The sequence below is a fragment of the Carassius auratus genome, chromosome 44 (assembly GCF_003368295.1).
Source record: "Carassius auratus strain Wakin chromosome 44, ASM336829v1, whole genome shotgun sequence".
Lineage (NCBI taxonomy): Eukaryota > Metazoa > Chordata > Actinopteri > Cypriniformes > Cyprinidae > Carassius > Carassius auratus.
The window spans coordinates 1866506-1877195 of record NC_039286.1 but is presented as its reverse complement, the minus strand read 5'-3'; the positions used below and the strand labels follow the sequence as shown (position 1 = coordinate 1877195).

The 10690-nt window shown below is 36.5% G+C and overlaps 3 protein-coding genes across 4 annotated transcripts; 2 read left to right on the top strand and 1 right to left on the bottom strand.

Annotated features, from left to right (window-relative positions):
• Nucleotides 1–2101: 2101 nt before the first annotated feature.
• On the top strand, nt 2102–3285 carry LOC113062080 (cocaine- and amphetamine-regulated transcript protein-like). Its single transcript, XM_026231634.1, has 3 exons — nt 2102–2387; nt 2709–2789; nt 2884–3285. The coding sequence occupies exons 1-3, from the start codon at nt 2262–2264 to the stop codon at nt 2989–2991; spliced, it is 315 nt and encodes a 104-aa protein (XP_026087419.1). The 5' UTR covers nt 2102–2261; the 3' UTR covers nt 2992–3285.
• Nucleotides 3286–3813: 528 nt separating this feature from the next.
• LOC113062079 (cocaine- and amphetamine-regulated transcript protein) lies at nt 3814–5563 on the top strand. Its single transcript, XM_026231633.1, has 3 exons — nt 3814–4203; nt 4280–4402; nt 5050–5563. The coding sequence occupies exons 1-3, from the start codon at nt 4072–4074 to the stop codon at nt 5155–5157; spliced, it is 363 nt and encodes a 120-aa protein (XP_026087418.1). The 5' UTR covers nt 3814–4071; the 3' UTR covers nt 5158–5563.
• LOC113062078 (protein JTB-like) lies at nt 5239–10212 on the bottom strand. 2 transcript variants are annotated; one of them, XM_026231631.1, is made up of 6 exons: nt 10016–10212; nt 8944–9132; nt 8789–8829; nt 8600–8691; nt 8141–8220; nt 5239–7796 (listed from the first exon to the last, which is right to left on the bottom strand). In XM_026231631.1, the coding sequence occupies exons 2-6, from the start codon at nt 9045–9047 to the stop codon at nt 7640–7642; spliced, it is 474 nt and encodes a 157-aa protein (XP_026087416.1). In that variant the 5' UTR covers nt 9048–9132; nt 10016–10212; the 3' UTR covers nt 5239–7639. The 2 variants fall into 2 exon arrangements, with proteins under 2 accessions (XP_026087416.1, XP_026087417.1); XM_026231632.1 differs by having other exon boundaries at nt 8944–9036.
• Between the last annotated feature and the right edge of the window lie 478 nt (nt 10213–10690).

The following is a 10690-nucleotide window of genomic DNA, read 5'->3' as shown; positions in this document are numbered from 1 at the left end:
GAGGAAGCAATATTAAATATTTAAAACACCTTAATAAAGGATTTGTTGCTTACAAATAGCTTTTTGCTTCACAAGATGTTAACTGGAGTCATGAGGATTACTTGTTGGTTATTATGATGTTTTTATCAGTGGTTTGGACTCTTATTCTGACGGCACCCATTCGCTGAAGATGATCAATTGGTGAGTAAATGCTATGCTATTTTTCTCCAAACTCAAACTCATCTGGCCTGAGGGCAAGTACATTTTCTGCAAATTTTCATTATTTCTTTAAGGTGACAGAACTGATAAACTTGAACTCTTGACTAAGTGACGTTAATTCCCTACACACTATTGGTATAGATGTCTTGAAGATCTGGTATGGATGACATGGAAATGGATAAAATTTGTATCTTTCCTTTAATGGCTCCCGCTCTTCTGTTTTCAGAAGAATGTGAGCTTTGGCTTGAGAAGAGCTGAGCTTTAATTATGAGCTGTTGAGAAGATGAGCGACTCCTTCAGAGGAGAGAAATGAGACACAGTGAGGTGGTGACAATGTCAGACATCTGACCACACCTAATCAGAATGTAAGACATTGCCGAGAAGCTGTCTTCATCCTGCCATGGTCTGCTCAGAAGCTGTCTTCATCCGGTCATGGTCTGCTCAGGACATTGTGGGAAAATCACCCAGAGTGAAATAATGAGTATGAATAAGGAGAATTCTTAGAATACTTCGAAATGAACTGTAAGATTAAAAATGACCTGTAATTTTTGCACAATATTGCTATTTCAATGTAATTATATGTTTGATCCTTCCGTTCATATTTGTCAGGTAGTTGTTTTAACAGAGATTTAAATAATAAACTGACAAAAGGCGAGACTATTTTTAATAAAAGAATTACAGAATCAATCAATTGATTCAGAGAAACTATTACAAATGTATTCTGTAAGCAGTTTCTTTTGACATCACATTTAAACATCTAAGCTTATGATGTTGGATAATAACTCTTCTGTGATTTCTTCACATCACTCTTTACGGTTCTAAACATTCTATCCATTCAAGATGCTATAACTCTCAAACATCCTTACTCGAAACACACACACACAAACACACACAAACACTTACACTTTTGAGTAAACTTTGGCATACAAAGGTCAGAAAAAGGCATTGTTGGATGAAAATGTATCCATTTATATGTGCATTGACAGATGAGATATAGGTCATAGACATACAGCAGACATTCAGTGAATAACATATCTGATGACATCTCCATCAGCATTGTGAAATATAGGTCACTAACCGATGTGACACCTGGACACAGATAACATTATGTGTGTGAATATACACGAGCAATGATAATTATATGTTGGATATATTAGAGAACAGCCGTTGCCAGTTAGAGGTGTGTAACCTTCCTAACATCAGTGAAATCGACTGCCCACTCAGAGAGGTGACTCATAAAACCTTTCATCAAAAACCCTTTCATTGATGCTCATGTTTTTAGTGCTGTCAACTCTTACTATTGTTTAGAGTTTCACAGAACTTCTGATACAACAATAAACAGATAAAATGTGAAGACTGACTTTTAAATGAATGAAAGACATGCTTATGGAGCTTAAAAAGAGAGCATGGAATATAAAAACATTCTAAAAATGTTATTTTTCAAATTCACCCTTTTTGGCATTTTAATAATTTCATAAGGTTGCCCTGTTTACCTTAATTCACTATACACTCTTAAAATGGTCTTTTTTTTGGCACTCTATAGTGGAAAAAATGTTACTGAGATGATAAAAACGTTAATTTTTAAAAACGTTAGGTTTTTCAATGAACCTTAAACGGTTCTTCTATTTCAGTCTTGCAAAATAATAATAATGATAATAAAAAAAAAAAATTGTAATTTAAATTGAAGAGTCATGTCAAACAACCAATCAATTGCATTAAAAATATATGCAAATTATCTTATTGGACAAACAGCGGATTTAAATTGCACGGATGTCAAAGTGATATCATCTTTTGTTCAAACTGACTCCCAGCTGGTTCTTAAAAAAGCAGCCTACTGAATACAGATGTAGTGACGTTATGTGAATACATCAGGTAGCAGGAACATCGTATAAATAGAGAAAGTTTCCCAGCAACCCAGTGAAGCAACAGAAAGCGGCAGCAAGAGCACAAGCTCAGAGAAAAACTTTCAGCGCTGGTATTGCTAGAACAGAAAATAGTAATAAAAAGGATTTTGTATATTACATTTCCAGTTTTACCTTACTAGCGCCAAAGCATTCAGGACCATGGACAGCGTCCGCGCGGCGGTTTACCTGAGCGTGTTCCTCTCGCTTCTGTGCGTCTGCAGGGGTCAGATGTCACTGGACACCCGACTGAGAGTGCAAGAGGAGCAGGACATCAACAGAGACCTGGTAAGAGAATACATAAGAGGGACATATATGGCATAACTCAACAAATACATTTTCAACCTGTTGATGTAATAAAAAAGTTTCAGCAACACCAGAAAAACAGTATGTAAAGCTTTTATTTTTATTTAAAAATAAAAATAAAAAAAAATTCAGGACAGTTCTCTTGATTGAGTTCAGGCATTTTAAGTAAAGCTATACATGTTCATAACTATAAAAGTCGCGTGAAATGTGCTATAACTATGATTTACAAAATAGAAACGATTTACTTGGATAAAATATGAGACTATGTCAGAAACGTATCTTTAAATAATGACTTGTGTTTAGGCTGAGGCGCTCGATGAACTTTTGGATGGAGATCAGGCCAATCGGATATCTGTGGAGAAAAAAGCTAGCGTCATTCCCAGGGTAAAGATATTCCTCCTATTTTCCCGTTAGAAATAGCGTTCATCATCAAGTTAAAGAGGTTGACTAAGTATCTAATGCGATGCACCCTGTTTAGTGTGATGTTGGGGAGCGCTGCGCCATGAAGCACGGCCCGCGCATCGGGAGACTGTGTGACTGCACGCGAGGAACAGCCTGCAATACTTTCTTCTTGCGCTGCTACTGATGGGGCTCGCGCAACTCTCCTCTCTCTCAGGCACTGTGAAGAAACTCGTGACAGGAATGCTTGGGACACCTCATCTATTTAACAGTTTAATTCTAAGCGTGAGATTACACGTAGCCGATTGATAGGCCTTCTGTTCTATTGTTCGAAACCTGTAGCCTACACTACATGTTTAGATGATTAAACGAGTTTATTTTGAGTAATTAAATGTCTTTAAGACTCATTCGTTCTGATACATTGTCGGTGAGTGTATATGTAGGTCTAACTATGTTTAATAAAATCATATAACTATTAAAACAAGATCTGAAATGAGGCGAATTATTACAGATGCACAAGTGTCATTATCAGCTACTAAAATCCTGATTTGAATAATCATTAATCATCGTTAATCTTATTAGGCTTTGAGAGGTTCAACTGTTTGATGGAAACGTTTTTTGTAAGCGCAATCTGTTGAGGTTCTTCTCGCGCAGCTAAATTCATCTTAATGTTATGATGCAGTGACAATGGTATTTTTGTATTATTTACAGCCATACCTATCGAAATGCGCTTTCGAGGTCTGTTTAGCGCTAACTTATGAGATATGGGGCCTAACTAACTTTTGTGGTTACTGAAGCGTACTGTATATGACAAAATAATGTATAATTTAATTATATATTTTAACAAAGCTATTCTATAGCCTACCTTTTCTCAGAATCGTTTTACCATTTAGCCTACATTAATGCAAGCAGATCGGTTGAAGAGCCCGGTTCTAGATCCACTCTTTCGGTTTCTTAAATCCTCTTTGAAACAAAATAGGATTAGGTTACTGTGAGATCTGTCCACGGGTTATAATGTGGTCACCAATCACCATTATATAAATTCAAGAAAATGTCGCAAAGGGAAGGGAAATCTACATATAATGGCCTTGATAAATCGCGGAAAATCTCATCATCCCGTTCTTCAGTCGATCATCAGGGGTGATCAATCACCTTATGTGACGTAGAAGCTGGTAAGACCTTTAAAGTACCACAAGTCTTTGCGTGAAAACTTGTCCCGGGCCCCTTGCCACTAGAAACACCCCTACGTGATTATATTACAAATACAATGTCAAATCTTTCTATACTTCTCGTAGCGCTTCACTGTGCGGTTTACATTTATTCTCAAATCAGTGTCGTGGATTCAAGACCGCCAGACTACCAACCGTCCAGACCGTTCACTGACCACGCGACAGAAGCGGTGAGTTCAAATATTACGCGCGCATTTTCTTCTCAACAGATCGTTGGATAATCGGAAAACTCACTGTTTATTTCAGACAAGAGCTGTGACAGAATATAAAGAAAATCTTCAAAGACAACTCGTGCCCATTCTGAGGAGAAAGTTCAACCGTCTTCCAGGAGTATGCAGACGTCTGAAGAGGAGGAGGATAACAGTTCTGGTACTTCACTTTGTGCTAATTAGATGTCTGTATACTGTGACAAACACTCGTGTATCTGCATGAAAGTCATTTAACGCAAGCAAAATTTTGGAATTAAAGGGATAGCTCACTCAAAATATAACTTGTCATCAAACTCTATATGTTTCAAACTTGTATGAGATTCTTTGTTCAGTTCAAAAAATAAATAAATAAATGAAGGATCAATGTTTGTATCCACAGTTGCCTGCACCCACTTGTATGGAAAAATGTCTATGGATATCAGTGGCTTCCTGCAACTGTTTGGTTAGCAACATTCTTCAAAATAGCATATTTTGTTTTGAACCGAAGAAATTAATTCATACAGCTTTGGAAAAAAACACTTTCATATTTGGGTGAACCTTTCCTTTAGAAAGGTAGACCACAAGAAAACAAAAACAAAATCTAAAAGAATGGCTTGTAGAAGACGTTTAACACTTTGACTGCAAATTCCTTACTTTAAGTAACTTTTTATTTTTGTTTAATTTTAATCAAATTATACAATTCCAAGTCCCTATATGGGTTTTGCAGGGCAGGAAACTCCGGGATCAAGTCACTCTGTACACTTGAGCAAAACACGTGGTGTTCAGTTTATGAGTATTGCTTACCATTTGTCCTTTTCTTCTCCACAGTGTAACACAGCAAAGTTCTGTTCTGATATGACATATCTTCAGCATGGCCACATCTGCTCCTGTCCAAAAGGATCAAAGTGCACTCATTTCTTTTTATGGAGTTTGTGACCTCTCTTTTTTTTCTTTCATCAAACAATACATTATATTCCATCATAACAGAATCACAAAACAACAAACAAACTAGGGCAGACAATTTATTTTTCCCATTTATTCCTCAGTTCATTATCAACAAAGGACAGGAAATGTCACTAATCTTTCATATAAAGACACCAATCAACCTTTAACAAAAAGGCATTATTCCATCAAACCAATCATAGTGTAAATTAACTTATAGGGAACAGTTAGAAATGTACCTTTGTACCCAAAACCAGGGGAGTAAAGTCTTTCTGAAGATGATGGCACAAAATATCACTATCACCTTCAATAAATGAGAAGCAGATGCATTATTGAATTTTGCTGAGAAGTGCTTAAAAAATGTAAATAAAAAAAAACAAATAAAAAGTGTTGATTTCAATACATCTTTTCCTCTTAATTTCAAGTCAAGCAGCTTTAACATACACTACTATGCAGTTTTGCATATATCAATCAGATATGAATACAGAGCTGGTATTTTTTGAGACTGAAATTATTAACAAAGACGTTTGCTCACATAACTTTATATAAAATATTTCATTTCACTCAGGAGGGCAAAGACTGAAAGTAAACACCATAAATAAAAAAAGAAAAAAAAAAAAAAACTACAAGTCTCAAAGGAATGTGCAAAAAACACAAAAAATATGTAAGCCTTCTGAAAATAAGGATTTAACAAACAGCAACTGCACATTTAAGATAAATTAAATTACCATTAAAGGAGTCATGAACTGAGAAATTAAATTTCTCTTTTGACATAACACGTCAATGTACTATAAAAAATCATCCCGTAAACTCAAAACGTTCTTTTTAGTTTAAAAACAGCTTTTATTGAAACCAAGTTAGTTCTGGAATATGCCACTTTATGACGTAATCATGTGGCTAAGCATCACCTTTGGAGGCGAATATCAACGCCTACTTCTACATCACTGCCTGTTTAGCACCGCCCACTGATACACGCCTGTAGTAGGAGGAGAGGAAATACTAGAGAAACGCAACAACAGAAATACTCCAACAGAACCATACAGATGACATTACAAGTCACGGTGTAATGTAAATTGTGAAAAGTAGTCTTCAAATTGCCTTCCCTGTGATCTAAAACCATATCTAGATCAGACACGAGCGTTGTTGTGTCTTGTCGCGAATCAATTTCTCTTTCATGTCAAAAGCGGCACGAATGCTTGTATGTTAGAAATAGAACTGGACATCAGTTTACTGTCAGAGATTTGTGTCAATCCATGCCACAACCAGTGTAGACAGAATTGCAGAATATAATGGGTTCTGTTGTCTATAGTCGCAATGCGCCGCTTGGTTCCGATGTAAACACGGGGTAAAATTAGCAAAGAGCTCCAGATCGCGTCAGTGATGCACTGTTTGTTTGCTTTAATTTGCTACGGATTCATTTTTAAACAAGACCGTATGATACTGGCTTTTCAGAGAGCCTGAAAGTAAATGATGATGCAGCACCGAGTCTGACTAGAATGGATCTAACGGTAATGTCACAGCACAGAAGAGGGAGTAAACATGATTTTGCCACTATTGCATTGTCTTGTTCCAGACTGTTTTATTTATACTGGGTATTCATACTTTGTTAACCCAAATGACCCATGTTGTTTTCGGATTACGTCACAGCAGCTTCCATTTTTTATTTTAATAAGCAAAACTGTTCACAGCAGTGAGCATTTACTTGCTCATCTTGAATATGCCCTGCCTATGAAAACAGACCTTTCTGCAGAGAGGCTCAAAAGCAGTAAAGGAAATAGTCTATTACTTCTAAATTATGTTTTTCTTTTTTTGATAATGTAAAATCACACTTACATTATAAGTGATCCTCAGAGAAAATGTAATGTTCCTGGATGAAACGTCAATGTTAATGTATGAAGGAGTGTGTCAGTTCGGAGAAAAACAGGAAAAAGACATCTGTGATTTCATGTACTAAAATGAATGGAGCCAAAGGAACAAACCCCCAACTTTTGATATTCACTTTAACTCACACTAACATAAACCCATCCTAATGAAAAAAATTATGTCTTTCATTCTAAGCTTGAAAAAATACTTGATGTGCTTTTGGATTATTGAAAACATGCAACACACCCATGTTTTGTTCTACACACACCACCTTCACAGCGTTTGAAAGAACAGGTATATGCAGAGCTTTACATCTTCTGTTACAAAATAGGGACTAGAATCCTGTCTTGCATAATTTTTGTTGAGTTGATGGGATGATCTTGAGATTCACATCTAGTAAGTCAAATCCTACACAGAAGCAGCATCCACAAGTAATGTCAGTCTGGAAGGAAAGAGCACATTGTGCCCATTCAGAGCTTTGTCTTTGTGCGTCCAGTAAGATTAAACCAGAGATAAAGTCTGGAAGCCGTCATGGACTGTGGGGTTATGCCATTTGCTGAGAGTTTATGACACCATGCCACAGGCCAATTCACTTTTAGTACAGTCCAGACTACTAAATAGACTCGATCTGACGTCGAACCTTGTCTGAGGCTTGGCGGTCAAGTGAGCGTTGCCTAGCAACAACCATTATTGCAAAGACAACAGTGAGAGCCAGCATAACACCCTCAAATTTCCAAAAGAGATGCTCCTCCATTTTGGTAGAGCGACAGCTGAATGTAAAACCAAGAGAAAAGAGTGAATTCGATTAGTATATTTTTCTAAATTATTAGCTGGCTGGATTAATAATGTTGTAAGCCAGAAAAACATTTGCTATTTTGCCATCCAAACTGTGAACTTATTATGCATGGAAAGATGTGGAATTTAAACATGTACTGTAAATGCAGCAAGAAACAGACATTTAAGTTGTAGCTATTGGAGAAGCTACTGTGAATCTTATTAATTGTGATAAACTCAAAACAAGATCGCCAAAATTGCATAAATGTATATTGTTGGAGAAATGGCCACTGTCAGCTGAACAGAACAGGACATATATTTTAGGTGGAGAACCACTCACCTCTTGTATTCATCTTTGTTAGACTTCGTGCAGTTGATCTTTTCTACAAATCCTGTTAGGCTGCAGGCTGGTATAGTTTTCTGTAAAAATGACAGCGTGTTTACAAGGCAAGCAGAGTAAACTTTTTAATGAATCCTCAAAAATGAAACACTCTTCCTCTGGAACAATCAAAATCTTTTGAGCCCTATATTTAGATGCCTTGACTGTACCCATCCAATTCATTATATTCTGCTTAGGAACCTAAGATCATGTGACACTGAAGACTGGAATAATGGCTGCTGAAAATTCAGCTTTGCATTTACAGGAGTAAATTACATTTTAAAAGATATTAAAATAGAAAATGGCTATGATAATATTTCACAATGCTACTTTTATTAAAAAAAAAAAAAAAAAAAATCTTACTAACCCCAAACTTTTGAACAGTTGTGTGTGTGTGTGTGTGTGTGTATAAACACTCACCGATTGCAAGCCTTCACATGCACTGCACTCTTTAGCCACCACAAACTCCTCCAGCTGCCAACATGGTGCTGTCACTGCCTTTGTCACTGCAACTATGAAACAAAAACATAAGGACAGTTACAACTACAGTATGAACTTGATATACTTTAGAAGAACAATCTTGGATGCAATCCTGATTTTTTTAAATACCTGCTGCCTTCTCGTCACTAAGAAGTGCTGCTCCAAACACTCTAGAGAAAAAAAAAAGTTTAAACATGAAAAGAATGAACATCATCAAAGCTTTGTTTTGCAGTACTCTGGCATTAGAAGAAAATCACTTGTGGTAAATCTGTAATTTTTCTCACCTTAGGGACACTAAGCCCCAGAATAAAGCATGCAGGGCCAGTATCCGGGGTCTCAGACATGCCATAGGGATCCTACAGTCACTCTCCATCGCTCTGGTGCACATGCGTTTATAAAGTAACACAACTAACGTTCACTGCTGGTTCATAGCACACATTTTCTTCCTGAGATCAGTAAAACATCAAAAGTATCTACAAAGACACATGAGAAAAACAAAATGAAGACCCCGAAAGTCATATAAACACTGAACAAATGAACACACGTTTACTTAGCTATTTAAATGGAGGCATTACATTGACTTCTTTTGTTTTTATATACAGATAGTTATACATTTTTTTTTACCTAAACCCATCCACCCCTACCCCTCACAGAAAACTTTCTGAATTTTCAAAACTTTGTTTACTTTATTTTTATACCAGTTTTACAAACGAGGACGTCCCGAAATGGAGTTTTGTCAGGTTTTGATCACTTTTGAGTACAAATGTGTCCCCTATGGTTAAGTAGGTACACACACACACAGATAGGTGATTTGAAGGTAAATTCTGATCTAGACTGACATAATCTCATTACCTGTGCTGGCTATTTACGTCTTGAATCGAGACAGAAACGACGTGTTAAAACAACATCAACAACAATATACAATGTTTCACTCTTCTATGTTTGTAGGGTAACAAAAAACCCCGAGGAAGAAACGAATGCAAAGCGATTAACGTAAAAAAAATTAAGCCACACTGGAAATATTTAACAAAAACTATCAAACGTTAAAATAAATTAATATTATATTAAATGCCTTTTAAAAACAGTGTTTACATCTCACTGGGTTTTAAGAAACGGTCTTATAACTGAAAAAAAACCACCTACGTTACCGTTTAACCAACATAAATGTAGTGTTTTATCATGATATAAAAACGAAGAAACAACAACTTCCGCCGCATACAAAGACTTGACTTCGATCTCCCCCGATACAAACAGAAGCTCCACTGCCGAGCTCACGAGTTTCGTAAAGAGAGAAAGCGTAAAGCTCCAACCAAACACGGTCCACATCAGCAAGGAACACGTAACGTTAGTACTTACCCGAAATCACACTATCTCTCCGGACATTCCCACGAGAAGATCTCAGAAACACCTAACGACCAGCGATCGTCGATCACTACACATACACACGCCTGTTAGTTCTGAAAACACCGTATAAACCGTCTTTATTTACACAGATCTCTAGACGAGGGCCTACGTGCCATACTGAAACGGAGAGCGGATTGCGTCACACGCGAACGGGGGTTTTAAATCAGATTTAAAGTGTAGCTATCGCCCTCCAGCGGAGCGGCTCTCCCTGTCATGACCGTACAGCCTCGCAAAATGGGTTTGATTTATTTACATTTCATACAAAGCACTGAATCAAAAGGAGTCTGCAAACAAATTATGTGGGATTTCCTCATAACCACTGAACCTGATTGTTGGGTGTCTTTTTTTTTTTTTGCTTAATTCTTGAATATTGAACATATTGTTTTACAAACCACTTGGTTTGATATGTTGTTTTCTAATGCAGTGACAGTCACCTTTTTTAAAGTGTGGATTATTAGAGAGCTGAAACACTAATTCTACTTCAGTGTTTTGATTGACACAGCTAGATGGGATTTGTGTATGGGTAAACATTGGATTTTATTGTTAATTAAATTTAATTATGTTAAAAACATTAGATTTAGGCTAAATGTGTTGTTATAATTATTATATCTTATACTATAGAATCGA

Coding starts and splice junctions, on each gene's coding strand:
- LOC113062080 (XM_026231634.1), top strand. CDS start 2,262: ATGGACAGCGTCCGCGCGGCGGTTTACCTGAGCGTGTTCCTCTCGCTT. Junction 2,388..2,708: donor AGGACATCAACAGAGACCTG/GTAAGAGAATAC, acceptor ACTTGTGTTTAG/GCTGAGGCGCTCGATGAACT. Junction 2,790..2,883: donor AAGCTAGCGTCATTCCCAGG/GTAAAGATATTC, acceptor CACCCTGTTTAG/TGTGATGTTGGGGAGCGCTG.
- LOC113062079 (XM_026231633.1), top strand. CDS start 4,072: ATGTCAAATCTTTCTATACTTCTCGTAGCGCTTCACTGTGCGGTTTAC. Junction 4,204..4,279: donor CTGACCACGCGACAGAAGCG/GTGAGTTCAAAT, acceptor TGTTTATTTCAG/ACAAGAGCTGTGACAGAATA. Junction 4,403..5,049: donor GGAGGAGGATAACAGTTCTG/GTACTTCACTTT, acceptor TCTTCTCCACAG/TGTAACACAGCAAAGTTCTG.
- LOC113062078 (XM_026231631.1), bottom strand. CDS start 9,047: ATGTGCACCAGAGCGATGGAGAGTGACTGTAGGATCCCTATGGCATGT. Junction 8,830..8,943: donor TGGGGCTTAGTGTCCCTAAG/GTGAGAAAAATT, acceptor TTTTTTCTCTAG/AGTGTTTGGAGCAGCACTTC. Junction 8,221..8,599: donor CATGTGAAGGCTTGCAATCG/GTGAGTGTTTAT, acceptor TCATTTTTACAG/AAAACTATACCAGCCTGCAG.